Source organism: Myotis brandtii, unplaced genomic scaffold, assembly GCF_000412655.1.
Source record: "Myotis brandtii unplaced genomic scaffold, ASM41265v1 scaffold601, whole genome shotgun sequence".
In the NCBI taxonomy this organism is placed as follows: domain Eukaryota; kingdom Metazoa; phylum Chordata; class Mammalia; order Chiroptera; family Vespertilionidae; genus Myotis; species Myotis brandtii.
This window is the reverse complement of record NW_005370276.1, coordinates 1916886-1927940: the sequence shown is the minus strand read 5'-3', so window position 1 is coordinate 1927940 and position 11055 is coordinate 1916886. Positions and strand designations below refer to the sequence as shown.

General features: G+C 52.8%; 1 protein-coding gene across 1 annotated transcript in view; it reads right to left on the bottom strand.

Moving 5' to 3' along the window:
- Positions 1-1555: 1555 nt before the first annotated feature.
- The window catches only part of MYH14 (myosin, heavy chain 14, non-muscle), an 85685-nt gene continuing 76185 nt past the window's right edge, over positions 1556-11055 (bottom strand). The window contains exons 37-41 of the mRNA XM_014550447.1: positions 10862-10985; positions 9198-9406; positions 5015-5123; positions 2616-2788; positions 1556-2301 (exon numbers count right to left, since the gene is read on the bottom strand). Of these exons, the coding sequence (XP_014405933.1) occupies positions 2148-2301; positions 2616-2788; positions 5015-5123; positions 9198-9406; positions 10862-10985 (769 nt within the window). The 3' untranslated portion in view covers positions 1556-2147. The remainder of the gene's footprint in view (positions 2302-2615; positions 2789-5014; positions 5124-9197; positions 9407-10861; positions 10986-11055) is intronic.

The following is an 11055-nucleotide window of genomic DNA, read 5'->3' as shown; positions in this document are numbered from 1 at the left end:
CTCAGCCCACCCCCAGGGCAGGGAGGGGGGGGTCGGCAGGCCCCTCCCCCAAGCCTCCCCCACGCCCACCCTGGGTGCATGAACCGCCCGATGCAGAAGCTGCCGCATGTCACCCCCCAAAAGAAAAAGTGTCATGCCCCCTTCCTCCCGCCCTCTCATTCCCCACCGAGATTAAAGTTTCCTTTTCATTTAAAAGCTGCATCCTGTGTGTGTGTGTCCCGGGGAGGGTTGGGGAGCTTTTGGGGGTCCACAGAGGGATTGGGTCTTCAAGACATGGGGGTCGGATGCAGCGGTTCTCAACCTGTGGGTCGCGACCCCTTTGGGGGGGTCAAACGAACTTTTCACAGGGGTCGCCTAAGACCATCCTGCCTATCAGATATTTACATTACGATTCATAACAGTAGCAACATTACAGTTATGAAGCAGCAACGAAAATAATTTTATGGTTGGGGTCACAACATGAGGAACTGTATTTAAAGGGCCAGAAGGGTGAGAACCACTGGAAAGCGGCATGCATGGGTGTGCATTCCGGGGGCCCAGAAATCCCCTGAACACCGGCTCTCACTTTATGGTTTGGGGTGAGTGCCTGCCTACACCCCTAACTGGGAAGTCTGAGGGCACCTGGATGATGGGAGCTGAGTGAGGGTGACTAGTCCCCAGGAGGAGTGACCTGGGTCCCCAGTGTGTGCCCAGGGGCGAAGGGCAGCACGCTCCGCATTGCTGACTATGAAGACAGTCTGCGTGGGTTCGACTTCGTAGCTGTGTGTCCTTGGGCAAGTCTCGACCTCGCTGGGCTTTTGCCACTCTACAAGTCCAGGACGGACTGTGGCCGCTTTGGCTCAGTGGACAGAGCGGTGGCCTGGGGACTGAAGGGTCCCAGGTTCCATTCCGGTCAAAGGCACATGCCCGGGTTTTGGGCTTGATCCCCAGTGGGGGGCGTGCAAGAGGCAGCGGATCAATGAGTCTCTCAGCATTGATGTTTCTGTCTCTCTCTCCCTCTTCCTTCCTCTCTGAGATCGGTAAAAAATATGTTTTAAAACAATAAAAGGCCAGGACGGCGTGATCTAGTCATTCAGCAAATACATTATGAAAGCCAACTAGGTGCCAGGCACTGTCCTAGGTGCTGGAAAGCAAGGAGCTCCTCGCCTCTGGAGGTTGTGCTGAGAATTGAGACAAACGTCTGGTGTTCAGCATAGCTAAATAGCCGGTCACGGTCACGGTCATGGACTCAACAGTCATCAATGTCATTGTTTTGCAAAGACTGGAAGGTCAGCCAGAGACGAGTACAGCAAGCACCCCTCCTGCCACTCCTGGTGTAGAGCGAGGGACAGCGCAGCTCTGAGCCTCGGCCTCCTCATCTGTATAATGGAGGCAATGCTTTGAAGGGAGGCTGGGGTGTGGGGCAATGTCCGGTACCAGGAGGTCCCCACCACTGGCCAGCTGTGATCAGAACCAGCAGGCTGCCCCACCTGCAGCCCCAGCAGGTGGAAGAAGTCAGTGCCCATCTGGACCCACCAGAGACCCCCCTGCAGGAACACACACCACCCCTGTAGGGTCCAGTTGGGGCTGGAGTTTATTTCTGCCAGAGCTGGAGGCTGGAGAGTCAGGGAGACCCCTCCAGCCCCCACAGGGACTCTAACCAGAGCAGACTGTGATCACACAATAGCAACAGAAGGGAGGGCAGAGCATGGAAAGAGTGGGATGAGACAGGCCCCCTTATCCTGCTCCTCTGCAGGAATCAAAGGCTGGGAGTCCTGGGAGACTGGGGTAAGGCGGGGGGAGGGTGGGGGGAGAGGCCATGGCCCGCCCTGGCTGAGGAGGGCAGGGGGGCCATGCTCCTTTCCTAATAAAGACCATTAACATCTGAAGTAAGTATGGGAGCTGTATGGGTCCACAGCGTGCAAACTACACCCGAATTTCCACTCCAGCGAGAGAGCCCCAGTCCTTGCCTCCTGCTCCCAACCTGGGCTCTTCAGTGTTCTGCGTTTACGGAGGTCTCAGGGGGCCCTCTGGGGTGCGGTTGATAAGTGGGTGGTGCCAGCAGGTGGCACCATTTCCAAAGTGCAAGAAGCCACAGGGTGGGTTCATGGGACCTGCACCCTCCAGGGCCAGGGAGGGAGGGGCTGATGGCTAGGAACAGGGAGGGGTCACTGGGGCTGCACTTCCTGGGGCCCATCAGACTCCTGGGGCTGTGGTCCAGAACCTGGCTCCGCCTCCTCGGCCTCCTCGTCTGATGCCACACCCTCCTCCAGTCGGAACACCTGGCGCACTGTGCGGGTGGTGAAGGTGAGGGGCCCGCGTCTGTGGGCAAAAGGAGAGACCAGCAGAAAAGTGAGAGATAGGGAGAGGTGGAGAGAGATATAATAAAACGAGAGGGGAGAGATGAGATGGGGAGGAATGGAGAGAGATGGGCAGAGGGCAAGGGTGGGGGCAGAGAGAAATGGGGGAACACAGGGACAGAGAGAGATGAGGACAGAGGGACTGAGAATGATGGGGACAGAAGACCAAAGAGATTTAGAAGGACAGAGAGTGCTGGGGGGACTGAGAAATGGGGGACAGAGAAAGGGGGCCAGGAGTTTATGGAGTGAGGGTGTATATGTGCAGGGCGGCCATACCGGAGCCGGTTCCTCAACGTGGTCACCTCGCGGTTCATGGACTCAGCAGACTCTGTGACATCCTCCAGCTCACGCTGCAGCCTTCGACGACCTGCCTGAGCCCTGGAGGCCTCTTCCTCAGCCTCCTCCAGCTGCCGCTTCAGCTGCTTCACTCGAAGGTTCCCCTTCTCCAGCTTGGTGGGAGCAAGGAGGCCAGGTCATGTCTCTGGGTGTCGTCCTCGTCCTCAGGCATCATTCTTATCACTCAATCTGTCCCACCACCCAGTTCTTCTCTGTAGCCACACTGGTAATCTTTTTGCTCCAAACTCACCAAGCTTATTTCCAAACCCCAAGGCCTTTTCACCTGGTGTTCCCTCTGCCTGGCTCTTCCTCAAGCTTCAGGTATCAATTCACATGTCACCTCCTAAGAGAGGATTCCCCAGTCCTCTGTGTCTCCCTTGCTCTTCATTCTCTTTTTTCCTTCATAGCCTTTGTCACAATCTGTAATTATCTTTGCTTGTTTATTGGTTTCTTGTGTCTTTCTTTTTCTATGCTGAAAATGTGAGCTCTGTGAGGGCAGGGACCTTCTCTGTGTCCTTCACAGCCATATCTCCAATGCCTAGCACAGTGCCCAGCATGTAGTGGGTACTAAATAATTGTGGAATGAATGGTGAATACAGCTGAGCTTTTAAGGGCACAGTGATACTTTATAGAGCAGTGTTCACCAACCTTTCGGACCTCATGGACCACCAGTGGTCTGCGGACCACCGGCTGGCGACCACTGTATAGAGTCTGACACACCTGGAATCTGATCCAGGCTCTCTCTTTACTGGCTGTGACTTTGATGCAAATTATATCCCCTTTATTTTATTTTTTTTGTTTTTTGTTTTTAAAAAAATATATATTTTATTAATTTTTTACAGAGAGGAAGGGAGAGAGATAGGGAGTTAGAAACATCCATCAGCTGCCTCCTGCACATCTCCCACTGGGGATGTGCCCGCAACCCAGGCACATGTCCTTGACCGGAATCGAACCTGGGACCCTTCAGTCCACAGGCCGACGCTCTATCCACTGAGCCAAAATGGTTCCGGCAATTATATCCCCTTTAAAAGTTTGTTTCTTCACCCGGAAATCAGGCTAGTGAGAGAACGCAAGCATGTATTTTTTTAAAAAGTGGTATTTAAGTAGTGGTAGTGAAGACCTGGGGAGGAGGGTAGGGGCTGGGAAGAGGGGGAAAAGGGAAAACAGGAGATATGCGTAATACTATCAACAATAAAAAATACACTAAAAATAAAGCAAGTGGCTCAGTGATTGAATGTCAACTCAACAGTGATACTTTATAGAGCAGTGTTCACCAACCTTTCAGACCTCGTGGACCACCAGTTGGTGACTGCTGTATAGAGTCTGACACACCTGGAATCTGATCCAGGCTCTGTCTTTACTGACTGTGACTTTGATGCAAATTATATCCCCTTTAAAAGTTTGTTTCCTCACCTGGGAAATCAGGCTAGTGAGAGAATGCAAGCATGTGTTTTTTAAAAAGTGGTATTTAAGTAGTGGTAGTGAAGACCTGGTGGCGGGGAGGGGAGGGGTTGGGAAGAGGGGGAAAAGGAGAAATGGGAGATATGCGTAATACTATCAACAATAAAAAATACACTAAAAATAAAGCAAGTGGCTCAGTGGTTGAACGTCAACTCATGAACCTCTTGGTCACTGGTTTGATTACCAGTCAGGGTTGCGGGCTGGATCCCCAGTGGAGGGCATGCAGGAGGCAGCCAATCGATGATTCTCTCTCATCAATGTTTCTATCTCTCTATCTCTCTCCCTTTCTCTAAAACCAATAAAAACATCTTTTAAAAAAAGAACTTAAAAAGGAAAAGCAGGTAGCACAGAGCTTGGAACTCAGTAACTGCTCAATAATTAAGAGCATAGGCGTTGCAGCCACTGTGCTGGGATTTGAACTCTCATGCAAGTTCTTTCTAGCAAAATACTTCTGAGCAAAATACCTCTGAGCAAGTTGCTTCACCTTTCTGTGCCTCAGTTTCCTCATCTGAACACGAGGGGAAAATAACAGTATACTACCACAGTGTTCTGATAAGAAATAAATGGACTACCTAGCAGAGTGCCTGGCTCATCGAAAGCACTCAATAAACAGTACGTGTTATTTTAGCCCTGGCCTAGCCTCTCCTTGGCTGTCTCAGCTCCCAGAAAGCTCAGCTTTCCTAGATTCCTAATTTATGGACCACAAAGCCACTGACTCCAGCTCTCTGCGATGGCCCCACGCCCCGGATGGTATCTGCATTAGTTCCAGTCCATGTTGCCTCTTGTGGTGGGAACTCGCTGCCTCCAGAGGTAGCGCGTGCTATTTCTCTGTCAGTGGTCCCCACCCCCACTGCTCCCGAGTGACGTCAGCCGCTCACCTGGTCCCTGAGCTGGTCGGCCACCCTCCGCTCCTCCTCCACCTGCAGCACCACCTCTTTAAGCCGCTTCTCAGCTCTGCGCACCAGTTTGCCGGAGAGGATGCGCTCCCTGGAGAGAGGAGTGAAGGGGAGAGTCAGGAGAGGTGCACCCTGGGTTCTGTCCCCTGGCCTCATCCAGTGGCTGCTGTCCTGTTCTCCAACTGGCCTCTTCCTGCTTTCCCAGCCCCAAATGACTCCCACAGTTCACTCAGCCATTAGCACCCAGGCTCCCCACATCCTTGGCTTCTACTAAGGTTCCTGGTGTTCTTTCTTTATTTACTAGAGGCCCGGTGCACGAATTCATGCACCAGTGGGATCCCTCGGCCTGGCCTGCGGGATTGGGCCGAAACCGGCTCTCTGACATCCCCCGAGGGGTCCTGGATTGCGAGAGGGAGCAGGCCAGGCCAAGGGACCCCACTGGGGCACGATTTGGGCCAAAGAGGGACACAGGAGGTTGGCCAGCTGGGGAGGGACCGAGGGAGGACTCCAGGGCATGTCCGGCCCATCTCACTCAGTCCCAATTGGCCGGACCCCAGCAGCAAGCTAACCTACCGGTTGGAGCGTCTGCCCCCTGGTGGTCAGTGCACATCATAGTGAGTGGTTGAGCGACCTTAGCATATCATTAGCATATTACGCTTTGATTGGTTGGACAGACGACCACACGACCGGGCATTTAGCATATTAGGCTTTTATTATATAGGACTTTAAATATATTTTTAAAATTAATTTCAGAGAGGAAAGGAGAGGGAGAGATAGAAACAACAATGAGAGAGAATCATTGATCGGCTGCCTCCTGCACATCCCCCACTGGGGATGGAGCCCCAAACCTGGGCATGTGCCCTGATCGGGAATCGAACTCTGAAATCCTGGTTCATAGGTCGATGCTCAATCACTGAGCCAAGGCAGCTGGGTGCCTGATGTTCGTTAAAGCATCTCCATCAGTTTTCTATATCCAACTGGGTCCCCCCACTCAACTGTATGTCCCCTAAACCTCCACTCAGGAGCTGGGCCTCTGACCACCGTTCCCTGGTCAAACCATGGGCACTGTCTTGGCTCCTTGTGTCTCCTTTGCCCCGTGCCCCCCGGCCCCCAGCTTGTCAGTACCCAAACCCTGTCCCACTGCCCCCTCCTCTCTGTCCTCACAGCCTTAACCCCCAGCTCAGGCCTCATCCCCACCCACCTGACCTTCCCTCCTGGGCCGGGAATTTTCTTTCTCCCTCTGTCTTTTCTTTCTCAATGTTCTTCTCTGTCTGTCTGTCTGTGGAACACTCCGGAAGCATGAAGCTCTGTCTTCTCTGTCATCATCTCCCTTTCTCGTGCACACACTTTCCCTGGACAAACTCACCTGCCCCAGGTTCCAGTTATCAACAGGCTGGTGTTGCTCAACCTGTCCCCTGAGCACCAGCCTGCTTCAGCCTCGGGCCTCAGCAGCCCCCCAGGTCCCGACACCCCTCACATTCCCTGCTGGGCCCAGCACTGTCTCCCACACCTGCTCTTCTTTCCCATGCCCGGAGGTCCACCTAGATCTGCAGGCCAGACACCCGGAGCCAAGCTCACCTCCTCTCCCCTCTCAAAGCCTTTTCCTCCTGTTTCAGATTTCCCCATCCCTGCTCATCCGTCCTCTCCTGCGTGGGCCACCACACACAGGGTGAAGTCCATGCAATGAGGCTCCCAAGTAATGGACCCAGGAGCCCCAGATGTGCTGAGAGGCAGGCACGGGGATGGGGGAAGTGGGAGGACACCGAGCCAGGGAACGGGGTGCAGGGGAGACTCCTTTAGCTGCTGGTCAGCTGGCCACTCCTTGCTCCCAGGGGGACTTTTAGCAGATCACTAACACCCTCCGAGCCTCAGTTTCTTCATCTGTATAATGGGGGAAGGGGCCATTTGCCTCTGGAAAGCCTCCCCAGAGACCTCAAACTACATTTCCCATGAGTCCCTGGGCCCTTGGTAATCCCATGGACCAGAACCTCTTCTTCATGAACCTCTGGGGCCGGTTCCTTCGGCCTGTGCCTGAGACCCCTCACTCTCATGCTCCCCAATGAGTTCAATATCCTCCCCCAACCTGCAATGCCTTCCCAGTCACCAGGCCTGAACCCCAAACATTGTCCTCTTCCTCCTACACCTCCAATAGCCCATCAGCCCCCAGCTCCATTTCTTCTCCCCCCAACTTTTCTCTTCTTCATCCCTCCTGTCCATTCTCACGGCACCAGCCCCTGCTCAGGCCTCATCTTCTGCCTGGACCAGCATCCGGCCTCCTCCCTGGCCTCCCAGCTAGCCCTGCAGACGGAAACTCTCTCAGCCCCACACAGCTGCTGTTTCCTGGCTTTGAACATGGATGTATGGGTGTGATGTTTGGTTCAAGGGCAGCCACTTTGTGACCATGAGGGGAGCTACACAGACGCTGACCCAGGGCCCTGTCATCACTCAGCTGCCCAGCTCCTTATCGTTCGAGGAAAGGACATCCTTCGTGATAAATTGATGACAGAAACGGCCTCAACTGTCACCCCTTTCTGCATCCACCTTCGCAATATGACTTTGCAGCTGCTCCCTCAAGAGGTAGAGTCCAGCCCTGGCTGGTTTGGTTCAGTGGATAGAGCGTCGGCCTGAGGACTGGGGGGTCCTGGGTTCGATTCCGATCAAGGGCACATGCCCAAGTTGCGAGCTTGATCCCCAGTAGGGGGCGAGCAGGAGGCATCCAGTCAATGATTCTCTCTCATCATTGATGTTTCTATCTCTCTCTCTCTCCCTTCCTCTCTGAAATCAATAAAAATATATTAAAAAAAAAAAAGAGGTGGAGTTCATTTCTCCGTCCCATTAAATCTGAGCTGGAGTAACAGGATGCAGCAGAAGTGACATTGTACCAGTTTCAAGTCTAGGGCCCTGAACGCCTTTAACACTTTCCCTCCCTCTTGGAGCCTTGACTCTGCCATGTGAGCAATCCTGGGCCAGCCTGGAGCAGAGACAGTTAGCCTCGTTGTCCCAGGTGAGACCTTCGACATGGGAGAGCCAGCCAAGATCAGCAAACCAATCTAGCTGACCCTCAGGTGAGCAAAGGTGCACGAGTGAGACCCTGTAGGCTCAGAACAGCTGACCCAGCAGCCAGTCCAAAGACTCAGGAGTAATAATAAATGGTGGTGGTTGTCATTGTTTAATGGGCAAAAGACTTAAACAGGCAGTTATTTCACAAAAGAGGCTATCCAAAATGCCAGTAAGCAAATGAAAACGTGTTCAATCTTATTATGCATGTGGCAAATGCTAATTTTTAATTGGATTTCTTGGGGTGACATGTATACTAATAAAAGAGTAATATGCTAATTAGACCAGACATCTTCCAGACGTCCTTCTGGACAAAGCCACTGTGGCAGGAGCCGAGGCAGAGGTGGTTAGGAGCGATCAGGTTGGCAGGGGAGGGCAGTTAGGAGCGACCAGGCAGGCAGGCAGAGGAAGTTAGGGGTGATTAGGCCAGCAGGGGAACAGTTAGGGGAGATCAGGCAGACAGGCAGAGGCAGTTAGGGGTGATCAGGCAGGCAGGCAGAGGTGGTTAGGGGCATCAGGCAGGCAGGCAGGCAGAGTGGTTAGGGGTGATCAGGCAGGCAGGCAGGTGAGCGGTTAGGAGCCAGTGGTCCCGGATTGCAAGAGGGATGTCCGACTGCTGGTTTAGGCTCAATCCTGCAGGGATCGGGCCTAAACCTGCAGTTGGACATCCCCCGATGGGCCCCAGATTGGAGAGGGTGCAGGCTGGGCTGAGGGACCCCACCCATGCATGAATTTCATGCACTAGGTCTCTAGTTGGTTAATAAAATTATTTGGTTTCAGGGGAAATGGTTGTTGTTTTAAGCCACTAAGTTTTAGGATATTTGTTATGCAGCTTTAGCTACCTGCTACATTACTGTTTAAATCATACTTGTAGAAGTACAGGGCAGCTTTAGCTACCTGCTACATTACTGTTTAAATCATACTTGTAGTGGAAGTACAGGTTCTTGCAGCTCAAAGCCTCTTAAATGATACAGGAAGTCAGCAACCATTAGCATTATGATGCCTTTGAGATGTTTCAAACCAGATATTTGTAATACAACTCCCCTTCATCTCATTGACCAGAATGTGAGGGTCGCCCCCCCAGCCACGCCCCCCCTCTCCCACCTACCTGCTTTCCTGCTCCAGCTGTTCCTCGGCCTGGGCCAGCTTCGACTCGAGAGCAGCGATGGTCATCTTCTGGCGGGCCCGGGCCCCTGCGTCCTCCTCACCCAGGCGTTCTCGGAGCTCCTGAATCTGCCGCTCCAGCTGCTGCCGCCCGCTCTCGGCCTTGGCTGAGAAGCTGCGCTCAGCGGACAACTCTGTGGTCAGTGATTCCACCTGGAGCAGCGGGAGAGGCAGGGTGTCTCAGAGGAGAGGTGGTGGCTGAGTCCAAGCACCTCCCACAACTGAGTAGGCGGATGATTGCCAAGTGCAGAGCACAAAGCTGATACACACTAAATACTCAACACACATGAACGTGTGTTTTTTCCAGATCCACCTATCAGCCGACAGCATTACTTTTTGGATAGATTTGTGCTATTTTAGAAAAAGAAAGTTATTGATTGATTTTAGAGAGAGAGGGGAAGGGAGAGAGAGAAACATCAATTTGTTGTTCCGCTCATTTATGCAGTCATTGGTTGCTTCTTGTAGGTGCCCTGACCGGGGATCAAACCCACAACCTTGGCGTATCGGGACGATGCTCTAAACAAAACCAGAACAGGTTTTTGCTATTTTAAAAAGCCCACAAGACTATCACAAACTTGCTTAAATGCTATAAATTCTACCTCTGACTGTGAATGAGTCTATTCCAAGGGTTATCACACTTTTTTTTTTTTTGCAACAGGATCATCTGGGAAACTTATGAAAAAAAAAATGCAGACTGCATGGTCTCACCCTCCAGAGACTGTGATACAGCAGGTCTTAGTGGCCTCCATGAATGCGATTTTTTTTAAAAAAAGGGAAGTGGCTACTTAAAAAAAATGTTTTAGAGAGGAAGGGAGAGGGCGAGAGGTAGAAACATCAATGATGAAAGAGAATCACTGATCAGCTGCCTCCTGCACGCCCCACACTGCTCCACACCGGGGATCGAGCCTGCCACCCGGGCATGTGCCCTGACAGGAATAAAACCCAGGACTACTCAGTCCGCATGGCTGACACTCTATCCATGAGCCAAACCAGCCAGGGCTAGACCACAATTTAGAGTGCAGGGGTGCTCAATCCTACGAGATTGATGATTGTTTCTAGGCCTTTTGGATGGACAGAGGATGAATCTATATAAAATAACTCATACACACAAGTGTGAACACATCCAAGTCAAATTCAGGATTACTGGTTCCTTCCTTCCTTCCTTCCTTCCTTCCTCCTTTCTTCCTTCCTTCCTTCAAGGACACTGGTGATACCCAGTCAGGGCAACCAATGAATGCATAAATAACTAGAGCAACAAATCCATGTTCTCTTTCCTTCTCTCTCTCTCTCTCTCTCTCTCTCTCTCTCTCTCTCTCTCTCTTCTTGTGACTCTTGCAGGGACCAATTCCCGCTACCTCCCCCCTGGGCCCAGGATACTCCTATTGCCGCACATGCCACCTATAATGTGACAGTGTAGTTCATCTCTGGGCTCAGCTCTCAAGACGCCTCAGAAATACAAGCGAATGAAGGCATCACTACCTCCCTTCCTGAGAACTCCTATTCAACCTTCAAAACCCAACCCAGGCACTCCTTTTGTTATGTCTGTTGAATAAGAGGCCCGAGGTTCTGGTGGGGTCGGTGGGCCGGCCGCGGGGCTGGGCGGCTCACCTGCAGCAGCAGCTTGCGGTAGCGGTCACCGAGCAGCTCCGCGTTGCTCTGCTCCTCCTCCAGCTCCTCTTCCATTTGCCCCAGGCGCCCCTCCAGCTGCCGCTTCTCGTCCAGAATGGCTGCCCTAGGAGAACGCGACCAGGCGGGTGAGAGGGCAGGACGGCCGGAGGGGGGGCCCCTCGCCCCGCGTGGCC